This window comes from Lacerta agilis, chromosome 9 (assembly GCF_009819535.1).
Source record: "Lacerta agilis isolate rLacAgi1 chromosome 9, rLacAgi1.pri, whole genome shotgun sequence".
Taxonomy (NCBI): domain Eukaryota; kingdom Metazoa; phylum Chordata; class Lepidosauria; order Squamata; family Lacertidae; genus Lacerta; species Lacerta agilis.
The window spans coordinates 10,995,845-11,010,012 of record NC_046320.1 but is presented as its reverse complement, the minus strand read 5'-3'; the positions used below and the strand labels follow the sequence as shown (position 1 = coordinate 11,010,012).

Below are 14,168 nucleotides of genomic sequence, written 5' to 3'. Positions count from 1 at the left end.
ATTTCCCCGAGCCTTCTAGATTTGTTAGCTTTAAGTCTGTTTTGTGCTAGTATTCTGTCTGCTAATTAATGTACTTGTTCCTAATGTAGTTTGTTTTATAATTTATGGATTATTAACCTGAAAATTGACATTGAATTGAATAACAGGATTAACAGCATAAACACAAAACCAGCCCTGCAGTTATATATAACTGGGTATGGTATATCTGTGTGTTTCTTGCAGGAGAATCTTTAATAAACGTTTTCTTTCGCATATGATCTATCTGTTTTAACTCTTGCAGGTATTTCAAACGTTGCATACCACTGGCCAGTCATCCATGGTCCGTGACTGGGTGATGCTGTCCCTTTCCAACTTCACGCAGAGAACACCGGTCGCCATGGCAATGTGGAGTCTGTCTTGTTTTTTTGTCAGTGCTTCCACCAGCCAGTGGATTTCAGCAATGTATCCTAAACAGATAATTTTTCTATAGGCCTCATTTTAAAGCCTAAAGAAAGACTTCCGTTTCCCAGTGGTGCTGGGATGGGGCAGTATTCACTTTGGAAGAGTACTTCCTCTTGGTGGGAGGCAGGGTGAGCTTTCAAAGAATCACAGAGTTTTACATCTGGAAGGGACCTCAAGAGTCACCCCTGCAATGCAGGAATATTTTTGCCCAACATGGGACTCATAGCCCATGACCCTGAGATTAAGAGTCTCATGCTCTACCGACTGAACACCAGCCGGAGTGGGGGTTTGCCCTGGTTTCCAGAATAGTGAGCCATTAGCAGTTAAAAGGATTTCTGAAGAACTCATCCCCAGCTTATAAATTCTCTTTCTTTATCTCCATGTTCTGATCTGTCCATTTCATAAGAAGTTGCACTTAACTTAAATCAACCACCTGCGCTTTCAGTGCAGGACTCTGATGTTTGACTTCTAGATGATCCGCAGTGTTCACAAAAGGTCACATCCACACTATATACAGTGGTGCCCCGCTAGACGAAAATAATTCGTTCTGCGAAAATTTTCGTCTAGCGGGTTTTTCGTCTTGCGGAGCGGCAATGACAGCCGCGCTCTGCAAAACGGAAAAAAAAAAGACGAACATTTTTCGTCTTGCGAGGCAGCCCCCTAGACTTTTTCGTCTAGCGGGGCATTCGTCTAGCGGGGCACCACTGTATTTAAAGCTCATTTTAAGCACATGGCTTCCCCCAAAGAATCCTGGGAGCTGTAGTTTAATACTTAAAGGTAAAGGGACCCCTGACCATTAGGTCCAGTCGTGTCCGACTCTGAGGTTGCGGCGCTCATCTCGCATTACTGGCCAAGAGAGCCGGCGTACAGCTTCCAGGTCATGACAAAGCCGCTTCTGGCGAACCAGAGCAGCACACGGAAACGCCGTTTACCTTCCCACCGGAGCAGTATCTATTTACAGTGGTACCTTGGGTTAACAACTTAATTCGTTCTGGAGGTCCATTCTTAACCTGAAGCACCACTTTAGCTAATAGGTCCTCCCGCTGCTGCTGCGCTGCCAGAGCACGATTTCTGTTCTTATCCTGAAGCAAAGTTCTTAACCTGAAGCGTTATTTCTGGGTTAGCGGAGTCTGTAACCTGAAGCGCCTGTAACCTGAAGCGCCTGTAACCCAAGGTACCACTTATCTACTTGCATTCTGACGTGCTTTCGAACTGCTAGGTGGGCAGGAGTTTAATACTTACAAAGCTACAATTCTCAGGACGCTTAGCAAACTACGGTACCCAGAATTCTCTGGGGAAAGCCATGTGCTTTAAATGTATAGTGTGGATGTGACCAAAGTTATTTATACACCCTCCCAAAAAAAAAATCTTGATGAAACCCCCACCAGTTTACCTGGTCTCCATCAGGGATTCAGTGATGTCTCATCCACAATATTTTGTCTCTGGGGCCACAGATTCTGTCAGAAGAGCAGCAAGTGATCATTTGGAATTTGATGGGTGAAAAACTCTATGCCAAAAGCTCCCATTGCCTTTTTTAAAGGTTTCTATTGGGTTTATCAGCAGGATGCAGTGGTAAAATCATTTTTTTAAAATGGTGGCTATGCTTGAATGTCGCAGTAAGTCATGGTCTATTGTTCCAGTTACTGGTAGGTAGCCGTGTTGGTCTGCCATAGTCAAAACAAAATTTTTTTAAAAATCCTTCCAGTAGCACCTTAGAGACCAACTAAGTTTGTTCTTGGTATGAGCTTTCGTGTGCATGTATCTGAAGAAGTGTGCATGCACACGAAAGCTCATACCAAGAACAAACTTAGTTGGTCTCTAAGGTGCTACTGGAAGGAATTTTTTATTTTTTATTTTTTATGATCTATTGTGGCAGGACTTCTTGTTGTTTTTCAGTCGTTCAATCGTGTCCGACTCTTCGTGACCCCATGGACCAGAGCACGCCTATCCTTCACTGCCTCTCGCAGTTTGGCCAAACTCATGTTAGTAGCTTCGAGAACACTGTCCAACCATCTCATCCTCTGTCGTCCCCTTCTCCTTGTGCCCTCCATCTTTCCCAACATCAGGGTCTTTTCCAGGGAGTCTTCTCTTCTCATGAGGTGGCCAAAGTACTGGAGCCTCAACTTCAGGATCTGTCCTTCTAGTGAGCACTCAGGGCTGATTTCCTTGAGAATGGATAGGTTTGATCTTCTTGCAGTTCATGGGACTCTCAAGAGTCTCCTCCAGCACCATAATTCAAAAGCATCAATTCTTCGGCGAAGAATTGGCAGGACTTACCATAGCCTATAAGCTCCTCTCAGTTTCATGCTGCCTTCTCCGCTGGTGTGGCTGCAAGGAAGAGTGCAGATGGTTTCGCTTCCACACAGCTTGTGTGGTTCACACATGACGAACAGTTTCTTTGTAACAAGCCAACTTCAAAATGGCGTCTTATAAAGGTGACTTGCTTCAACAAGCCAAAGCTGTGATTCACCACAGTTTAAGGCATGGCTGGGGGAGCAGCTCCCAGAACCAGATCCAAGCTGCTGCTCGCTTTCATCTGGCCTGTGGCACATACTCCCCACTTGACCTTTGGCTCAATAAATGGTGGGTAGGGGAGGAAGTGTTGGATGCCTTTGAAGGTGTGGAGGTTACAGCCAGTCTTATCCACACGGTCAAATCTGTCCTGGGTGGCTGGGCAGCCTTTTGCCCGAGGACAGAAGCTTTTGAAAGTGCAGACTCATCTGACTCGCTTTCAAAGCTTCCCAAGGAAAGAGCCGTCAGGATTTGTGCTGGTCTCAGTACAGTCATACCTTGGGTTGCGCTCGCTGCGGGTTGTGCGTTTTCGGGTTACGGATGCGCCAAACCCAGAAGTACCAGAACGGGTTACTTCCTAAATTGCACTTTGTGCATGCACAGAAGTGCCAAATTGCAACCCAAGCATGTGCAGATGCGTAACAGCGGGTTGCGAACGTGCCTCCTGCACGGATCACATTTGCAACCCAAGCGTCCACTGTATCCTCAAAGCAAGAAACCACACAGTGTTTCACCAAACTTGATTTTAGCCAACAGATATGTTTTATCAGCATGTTGAATAACATTTATCACCATCTTATGCTGAGGCTTGATTCTGTTCCATCAGTTCCACTGAATTTTAATACAGAATACTTAGGCAGGATATCTTTATCCTCACAGTCTACTGGGTGATTTTTATTTTTATTTTTTGCCATACATGTTTCTGTAAAAAAAAAAAAAAAAAAAGCTGCTGTATGAAGCAGTTGAGAAATGAAGCAAAATAGGAGATTTCCTGAAAGCCACTATATCAGGTTTCTTTATGCTGATGTGTAGAGTAAAGTTTACTTTCCCCAATGGGGAGTGATGTGGTTAAAACTCATAATGCTTTATATGATGCTATTTGGTTATATCCTTGACTGTTTTGAAAGTCTTCCACATATTATCAGCAGAATGGGAAAATCAGAGCAAGTGGACATTAACCTCTTCTGCTTGGTGGCTATAGACTTTTACAGACATCAGATAGATGAAGAATTGGATCGCAGAGCCTTTCAGTCTGTCTTTGAGGTGGTGGCCTCGCCAGGTAACCCGTATCAGCGCCTTCTAACCTGTTTGCAAAATGTCCACAAGGTAGCAGCATGCTGAATCGGGGACAGTGGTGGTATGAAGAAACGGAATATCGAAACCTGATGGGTCGATTGGCACATGAGGACAAGTGAACATTTGCCAAATGTTCAGGTCCCGTCCTGGGTTTCGGTTTTATAGGTTTATATTTTTCCATCTTCCTTTGCATAAAGCTGAACTACACAAACGACATGAAATTGGACATGGTTCTTAACAGGGTCGTGCTAAAAGAATGTCTGGTCACATTTGCTGCAAAGTTTGGGATAAACTTTAGCATTACTGTGTAAGATAACGGACAAGTACTGAACGCCAAGCAACTTGTTAATGTCAGCGTAAGTCACCTTATTGTTGCTAATAGTGAACCTGATTAATAACATCCTGTCCCACAAGGCAAGCTACAGGCATTTAAAAACCAAAATGCTTCAGGTTTTTTTTGTGGTTTTTTTGGTAGTTGTACGTATTCATTTGTGGCATAATACTGACCAGAGGCTTCCCCCCCCCCTTAATATGTCTTGTAAAAAGAAAATAGAAAGAAAAAGTTTATACCCAGCATGTAATACTGTGTTTGGATGCTCTCTGACCTTATTGTTGTGTTCTGGAGGGAGGGAGGGGGAGAAGAGTAGACATATGTAACCATACTTCCTTTTTTACCTCAGGATTTAAAAGTTCAAACGATATATTGGTTAAAAAAAAACTTCTATAAATATTTCTGTATCATGTATAGGATGTAAAGATGTAAAATGGTGCAGCACTGGGAAAAGCACTTGCAGTTTGAAATTAATAATAGCCACTCTAGCGGAGTATCTTGGCACCATCCCTCAGTTTCCTATTGGATGTTCTTACACACAAACACAGACATATATATATATATATATATATATATATATATATATATATATATCACTTTGATGTACAAGTCATCTTTAAAACCCTGTATTACGTCTCTTGTATGTCACTATTTGAAAAACTGGAATATATATATATATTAGTTTAAATTGGTTTTAAATATCATTAATTTTCTGCAGATGCTTTTGGTTTACTTTGATCTAGTGAATGGGGGAAATAAATTAAATTAGCCACTCCTTCTTTAGTGCAAAACATTTTTAGGTAAGCAAAAAAAAATTCCTGGTAAGCAGCAAATCATCAGACGTTTTTAGATAAGTCTTTTGATTGGAAAAAAAAATGCAGTCCATGTACTCTGTATGCAGATTAAGAACGAGGTCTAACTATGATTTCTCTGGAGCTGGCTCAAATATTTGATAAATATGCAAGCATTATTCTATGGCTCAGCACTTTGCCAGTACAGATGTATAGCATAAGTAGTAATTCATCTTAAAATCCCCCATAAATAGTATTTCTAGGGAAAGAACATTGATTTCACATATGGAAATACAGGGTGGGGAAAGTTCAATATTTTGATTTTCTATTATGCTGTATTTTTATTCATCTCTTAACATTTTCACCAACAAAACAATAGTTTTATCAGGAGGAATGTGGACTGTGCTTTTGTGTATATAATATATGTAAAATTATACATGTGACTGCATTTGATGTATACATGTGTATATTTGTATTTATTAAACTGATGGATTTAAACTGTTTCCTGTTCTTAAACATCTTAAAGCATTATTGCATCTGAACATAATTTGATTAAAAAGCAATTTATCCACATGTTGTTTTTTCTTGTTTTCATTTTGGCAAAAACAATTAACAATAGAAAGACCCCTCCCCCCAGCAGAGTTGATTCTAGTGAGTACTTCTGTTAGGCTACTGTTTTAGAAAAAAAATTCTGCACATTTATAAATGCCAATGCAGAGTTTAATGGCACATATTCTGTAAAATATTTCTCTCTCTCTCTCCCTCTCTCCCTCTCTCTCTGTGTCTAAAAATATATGTTGAAAAAAATGCTACTTTCTAAGATATCACAATATATTTTGTAAGTAGCAATGATAGGAGTGCAATATGCATAACTTTGTTTTGCATGGTGATGGTGAGACTGTTCATTCAAGAACAGAAGAATGCGCTCAAGGTGCTTCTATAAGCTATGGAGTATTTAATTCACCTGTACTAGATGGATACATAAACAATGTCTGTTTAAAGACCATGTGGTGATAACTTTGCCTCATCCCCACTTATGAAATTCTCCAGATGAAATTGTGACTTTTGTCTGTTTGCTGGCTCCTGGGGGCCCAGGGCAGCCCTGAGCAGCGGCATGGAAGCTTGCCCAGCTGAGAGCTGACAGTTCACCTATCTCCAGTTCACCAGCACACAAAGGAGGGGATGCTTCTGAGAGGCAGTGACCCCTTCTTGTGACAAACTAGCACGGAGGAAGTTGGGAAATAAGGAATGAATGAATGAATAAATAAATTATTGTTTATACCCCACCCATCTGGCAGGGTTTCCCCAGCCACTCTGGGTGGCTTCCAGCAGAATATTAAAATACAATGATTCATCAAATGTTAAAAGCTTCCCTAAACAGGGCTGCCTTCAGATGTCTTCTAAAACTCAGATAGTTGTTTATTTCTTTGACATCTGGTGGGAGGGCATTCCACAGGGCGGGTGCCACTACCGAGAAGGCCCTCTGCCTGGTTCCCTGTAACTTGGCTTCTCATAGTGAGGGAACCGCCAGAAGGCCCTCGGAGCTGGACCTCAGTGTCTGGGCAGAACGATGGAGGTGGAGATGCTGCTTCAGGTATATTTGGCCTTTGAGGCTGTTTAGGGGTTTAAATGTCAGTACCAACACTTTGAATTGTGCCCAGAAACGTGCTGGGAGCCAATGTAGGTCTTTCAGGACTGGTGTTACACTTATTTTGCTTTCTTTGGTACAGTTCCTACTTCACGCAAGCAGTGTATGGTAACAGTTCTTTGCAAGATGGTTTGGAAATCTCTTTAAAAGCACTGCATTTCAGCTGGCTGCAGATCTTTTGTTAAAGTCCAATGTGGTTTTGCCATTTTAACCTTTGCCCAGGAAACAATGCACAGGTTTGCAGTGCATATTACACTGTGTACTGCTGCCCTTTGGGTTATATGCACACACTATCAGACACACACATATACTGCCTGAAGTTTTGGACCCTCTGGGGTCATGGCTATGGTCTCTCCTGATAGTATGAATCTGGAGGCTGCACTGCAAAAAAAAATAAAAAAAATCCCACCACTGACATTTCCTGTACATAGAGTGAAATACTGCATGATATAACTTCAGTGGTTGAAACACCTCTGATGGATTGGGCCACAGGACATTCCGCTCGCCTCTTCTGCCGCTGAGGGTATGGGGTTGTGGTAGAGTCCCCCCACCGCACTAAGTCTGTTTGGGGCCAGCTGCAGTGGATGTCTTGCTGAGGGGCTGTTTTGTTCCTATTTCCTCAATAGTTCAATGGTTCTCTCATTGGTTGCTATGAATGGTTCTGTGAGTATTTGGAGGGATGGGTTGTTATTTGCACCATCAGTCAATGCAGTTAGTGGGGTGTCCCCCTCCCCCTGGAGAGGAGACAGAAGACTTTCTAGGGCCCTTCCTGTCACTCCCAGGTAGAGGTGTCTTCCCTATCAGAGGAAGGCCCCCCAGTCCAACCCACAAACAAGAATACACAGCAAGATTTCCTGTTTTTCCCCTTCCTGAGATCCTTATAGTGATCTGTCTAAACCAAAGACCCAACGTTGCCCACATTGTGCTCCTCTTAATGTGGCAGAACATGCTGTTCTGAGCCAATGTCACCAGACTCTGAGCAGCCTGTCCTCCAGGAGTACAGCCAGGGGTGACAAGCCTGTGTCCCTGAGGATGAGGTGGCATAAATAACTGCGGGAGGCAGTGAAAGACAGGCGTGCCTGAACGTGCTCTGGTCCATGGGGTCACGGAAGAGTCGGGAATGACTGAACAACAACCACCCTTCAGCAGACAGTCCCAGGACAGGCTACAACACTAAGGCATGCACTTTTTAGAACAAGCAAAACACTGCCTGCCAGAACGGAACAGTATACATTTGGCAAAAAAAAGTGGGTTTTCATCATTGCTCACCATTGGCCATGCTGGCTGAGGCTGATGGAGCCCAATGAAATCTGGAGGAAGACTGCAGCCCTCGGTAGAGGTGGTACTTGGTTGCAACAGCAGGTTTTTTTTTGTTTTTTTTTGAGTATTTGTGTACATATTTAGAAGCATTGATGCCCTTCTGTTCCAATGGGGCCTCCCCCCAGGTTCCTGGTTCTGTGTGTGTGAACAACACTGGATTTAGGGCGGTTCATTTTTTTTTTTTTTTAAAGTTTTAAAGTTTTATTGATCTTATACAGTATTATACAAAAATGTACAGTAAATATCCAAATACAAATGTAAATAAGTAATAAAAAATTTAAACAGAAGTCTGTAGTCTCATTTTGTCGTACTTGGTTATTGCTCCATAACTCTTTATGCTTTATCTTTATCTCTAAACCCACATCATATTGTTTTTCCATACTATTCAATTATCGTTTGCCATACATTCATTAGTCTTAAACCACACCTAAAAATCACATCATCCACTAAGCTAGAGATAATGTACATGTAAATAAATAGATATTAGAAACCAAAAAAAGAAAAAAGAAAAAAGAAACAAAAATAAAAAAATTAAAGACCTAATTTAAAAGAAAAGAAAAAAAAAAAGGGAAAAAAAGGGCACCCCTCCACCCACCATTAACAAAACAAAACCATATTCCCATATACCCAAACAACAAAAATCAATGCTAATATATAATCCAAACCCAGTTGACTTCCTGTCTAACCCAAACATATTACCGGTTCTTACTTGTAAGTGTAGGTCGACAAGTCCACATATCTTTATTACATCATCATTCCACTACAATATCAATCGGTACCCTGTTATCATTATAATCTTCCTCTTTCTATCTCCAAGACTATTGAAAGGCTAGCATAGATATTTGTCCCTTAGTATATTTTTGTACATAGTTTATGTATGTACCCCATTTTTCTTGAAACTTTTCCCTTGATCCCCCTCTCAGATTGTTAGTTAGGTGAGCCATTTCCGCGAGTTCTTGTAGCTCGCTTTGCCATTCAGCCACTAAAGGTGGTTCTTGCTCTTTCCATCTTTTTGCAATTAAAATTCTTGCAGCCGCCGTGGCATAGAGGAAAACCTCTCTCAATTTCACTGGAATTCCTTTATCCACGATATTTAGTAAGAGGGACTCAGGTTTTTTAGTAAAAGTGATTCCAAGCATTTTCTTAATCTCTTCATAAATCGTACCCCAGAACTTCTTTATCTTTTGACAAGCCCACCACATATGAAATAGATCACCATTGTTTCCCCCACATCTCCAACATACACTGCTAGTTCCTTTATAGATTTTTGCCAATCTTGAAGGGGTGAGGTACCATCTGTTTTGGATTTTCCACATATTTTCTTTTATCCTGGTAGAGTTTGTAAAATTCATAGTTACCCTCCACAGATACTCCCACTCCTGCATCATTATTGGTCGCCCAATGTCTTGAGCCCATCTTATCATAGGTGACTTCACTGTCTCCTCCATGACCTCCCATTCCAATAGTAATTGGTAGGCTTTTGAAATAACTTTATGGTTATTATTTATTATATCAGCCTCCAATCTTGTTGTTTCTTTGGCAAACCCCGTTTTTTTATCTTGTTGGAATACTCCATACAATTGGTGGTAATCCAACCACCCTCCCAATTGGTTTTTTATCTCTTCATATTTTCTTAACTTGAGTTCTCCATTTTCCTCTACCAGCAGAGTGTTATAGGTAGGCCAATTAGATCTCATATTTCTCTTTTTTATTGCTTTAGCCTCTACGGGGGATAACCATTTTGGAATTTTTGGCTCCAATAGCCTTTTATATTTTTCCCACACTCTGAATAGCGCGTTCCTGATTATGTGATTGGTAAAATCTTTGTGTACTGTGTATTTACTGTACTGTAGGTAGGCGTGCCATCCGTATCTTAGGTCAAACCCTTCTAGATCTAATAATATATTGTCACGGAGTAAGAGCCACTCCTTCAGCCAAGCCAAGCAAACGGCATCGTAATATATTTTAAGGTCGGGGAGACCCAGTCCACCCCTTTCTTTTTTATCTATAAGTACCTTGTATTTTGTTCTTGGCCTCTTACCCGCCCAGATAAATTTCATTATCTCCTTCCTCCATCGGATTTAGGGCGGTTCAAGTGGTTCCCCCACTCTATACATGTACCTACTGAGAAGATCTATTCAAAAAAAGCAACTGCACCAATATGAATGATTGTGAAAATAAGAAATATTTAGAGTGGGCACTAAATGTTGTCCTCACTCAGGGTGCTATGTTACCAGAGTCCACCCCTGGTGTGAGTGTGCTATTTCCATTCTGATCACTGCAAGGCAGAGGGAGAAGTCTCCCATTTCCATGCTTCCCACCCCTATAACTAAGCACAGAAAAACAAGAGCTAGTACACCTCAAACTTTTAAAGCATATTTAAAGTGCACCCCACAAAGAATCCTGGGAACTTTAGCTCTGTGAGGGATAAACTACACCAGAGGGTCAGCAAACTTTTTCAGCAGTGGGCCGGTCCACTGTCCCTCAGAACTTGTGGGGGGGGGCGGACTATATTTTGAGGGGAAATGAACAAATTCCTATGACCCACAAATAACCCATAGATGCATTTTAAATAAAAGTACACATTCTACTCATGTAAAAACATGCTGATTGCCGAAGCGTCTGCGGGCCGGATTTAGAAAGCGATTGGGCCAGATCCAGCCCCCGGGACTTAGTTTGCCTGCCCATGAACTACACTCTCCAGGGTTGCTATGGCGCATGTGCACTTTAAATGTGTGTTGTGTACATATTTAAGCATTCATCAAATTTGGCCCTGAGGCATTTGGTGGCCACTAAGGCGGCTTTGCTTTCTACTTTACTGGGGTTCAGAGGTTTTGGAGGCTCAATCTCGTTCTGTTTATCTGGATCAGTTTCAACTGTCTTTGCCTGCTGAAGCAAAGGGTTGTGGAGGGTTCCAATTTGCTCCAGGTTTTGAAGCAAGGCTTCCCATTTCATGCCCCTCAGACCAATGTATGGATCAGAACATAGATCTGTGGATTAAGCCACATAATCAAGGGTCCATACTATACTTACAAAGTGGTCCAAAGACTCCTTTTTCCCCTAAGGCATTTTAAGCTGCTTCGAGCAGTGCTATGGTCACATGATTTTAAAATACTCTCAGGGAGTGACTGCGCGTGATAACATGCAGCCTCTTCCATGAGTACATACAAAGATGACTGCCTTCCTCCCATCTTCCTATTTATCCATACAATGTCCCCCATAGCCTTACAAGTCTCTGGTGGGAATTGTAGTCTGGATGGCACCGAGTTTGGGAAGGATTCTCTAAGGCAGGCATAGGCAAACTCGGCCCTTCAGATGTTTTGAGACTACAATTCCCATCATCCCTGACCCCTGGTCCTGTTAGCTAGGGATGATGGGAGTTGTAGTCCCAAAACATCTGGAGGGCCAAGTTTGCCTAGGCCTGCTCTAAGCAATTATGAATGATTTACACCTTTTGCACACAATATCTGTATCGTGTCTTCAGTTGCTATTTGTGACTTGGGTCACTTCCTCTTATGATCACGTGTTTTGAGTTCTTTGCCATGGATGCACTTGATTTATTAATATACAGTAATAACACTATGCTACATTTCTGTTTTGAGGTTAAGCCACTCTCGCCCAGTTCATATGCCTCAGTAAACCATGGTTAAATGTGAACTCATCTCTCCAGGCTGCTTGTCTCCTTCCCACTAATCACAGGCTTAACAGCCAAGCCAGGCAGGGATCATGGTTTATTGTGCTCCCCCAAAAACGCAATCTGTAAACCAACAATTATTTGCTATAGTCTGTGTTATGTATGGGAACCAATAGGAGCTGTTCAACCACCTTACAGGGTCCGCCTCCTGGTGTGACCTAGCCAATTACAGAAGAGCTAGGAGGGTGAACACTCCTATCAGAAACAAGCTAACTAAGGACTCTTTTCTCTGAACACAGTTTTTAGGCGGGAGCGAGTCAGTCTGGCTCGGGCAGGCTCACATGCAGCATGGGTTGTTCTTGAGTTCTAGTTCCGTTGTTAATAATAAAGGACATTTGGAACCAACGCTGACTCTGACTCTTATCCTAGCTGAGTACATAACACTTTGTGAAGGATTAAGTACTGTATTGGCTCAGTCACTACAGCCACATCTTCCCTCACAAAGGGGTGGGGAGTCTGCGGCAAGGGCAGCACAAGAATTATTGGGATGTTCCATCCCTAACACTGACTCATTACTCTTTCCATGCAGAGCCCAGACATGTGAGCCAGGCAGGGTATGATGCTTATTAGGGCCAGAAGATCCAGGGGGCTGCAGCCTCATTACCACCGGGAAGAGATAAATTGCAGTATAAATAAATTGCACAGCCCATATTGTATATCTAGACACCTGTACCCAAGGATTATGAGATATGTTGGAGCCAATCTACAGCTGTGTTACAGCAGAACAAGCAACATTTCGATCAGTGAGTTGCTGCCACACCCTTCCCCAGAATGGGGTGGTGGGTCTGTAGTTAAACTAGAACAGAGGTGGATAGAGACAGATTTGTGCTTTCCTATGTGATTTATTGAGTTTGACTGAGTTTACATATATGTCACTTTCCCGTAACGAGCTTTGCCCAAAGCAGCTTGCGGCAAACACTCGAAAACATCCAAATACAGAGCACTGGAAATACAAATATACAAAATACAGGCCATGCCAGTAAATTCAAAAATGATGAAAATAAACAATTTGGCAAACACCAGAATAAATTCAGCAAAACAAAACATCTAGGCATAAATACGTATCAGAACAACATACGTATCTGAAGAAGTGTGCATGCACACGAAAGCTCATACCAAGAACTAACTTAGTTGGTCTCTAAGGCAGTGTTTTTCAACCTTTTTTGGGCAAAGGCACACTTGTTTCATGAAAAAAATCACGAGGCACACCACCATTAGAAAATGTTAAAAAAAATTAAATCTGTGCCTATATTGACTATATATAAAATAATTTTTCAATTTTTCCCACGGCACACCAGGCAACATCTCGCGGCACACTAGTGTGCCGCGGAACAGTGGTTGAAAAACACTGCTCTAAGGTGCTACTGGAAGGAATTTTTTATTTTATTTCGTTTTGACTATGGCAGACCAACACGGCTACCTACCTGTATCAGAACAAGAGTTAACCATGTTTCTGGCACTGCTAAGGAGCCTTGCTTGCATACAGTTCTGAGGGGAGAGGGAGGTAACCTACAGCTGATTCCCATAGGCTTACTCCAGAGGAGGCTGATGGCAGCAAAAGGCAAATTTGGGGTGGGGTGGGGTGGGGCAATGATGGTCAGTTTCTTCTCCAGTGTCCTGGAAACAGCAACTATGTGACATACTCTGTGAAGAACTACCAGTCCCAGAGTGCCTTATGCCAGCTGCACAGGCGAGCGGAAGGGACAGCTTGTGGGTGAGACAAAGCACCATAATTGACCCCTAGGGCAGAAGGAGCCAGTGCTGCTGGTTGGATTTAGAGGCCCCAGATATTTGCAAGTGAATGTCTAGCAGACACACAAACGTATTACGTACGGCCCTATCTGGCCGCAATACAAATCAGACTGGGCAGCTGGAAAGAGCAAGGGGGCTAAGCAAAGGGAACGGAAAGAAGCTGCAGGACACTAATAAATCCGTCACCTTTTCAAAACAGACGAGGCCTTTCAGGTAATTCACTAAATAGGAAAGTAGAGTTTAAAAAGCATCCAGGGGTAGATATCAGAATGTTCCCAGAAACAAGAGATACTGCAGATGTCCCCTGAATGTCCCGGACACTGTGGAGCATATTCTCTTTTATTGTCCACTGCACAGTACGCTGCGTGAACGTGTGTTATCCCGTTTGGATGGTTTGGAACCGCAGCAGGGTGGAAGTGTTGGATTCTGTCTCTCTGACATCGACCAAGGGGTGACTGCGGGGGTAGCTGAATTTTTGGCAGCAGTGCTTCAAGGAGCACTTTAACAGGAGGAAATTTTAGATTTTACTAACACACACCATACATCAGCCTATGAGTTTAAATGTTGTTTCTTTGTGTATATATATTTTAAAGTTTTTGTACG

The 14,168-nt window shown here is 42.3% G+C and overlaps 1 protein-coding gene across 1 annotated transcript in view; it reads left to right on the top strand.

The window, feature by feature from the left end:
* HTT (huntingtin) overlaps positions 1 to 4,383 on the top strand; it is a 101,273-nt gene extending 96,890 nt beyond the window's left edge. Inside the window, exons 66-67 of the mRNA XM_033160422.1 lie at positions 281 to 441; positions 3,861 to 4,383. Coding sequence (XP_033016313.1) covers positions 281 to 441; positions 3,861 to 4,074 — 375 coding nt within the window. The 3' untranslated portion in view covers positions 4,075 to 4,383. The remainder of the gene's footprint in view (positions 1 to 280; positions 442 to 3,860) is intronic.
* Positions 4,384 to 14,168: the final 9,785 nt, after the last annotated feature.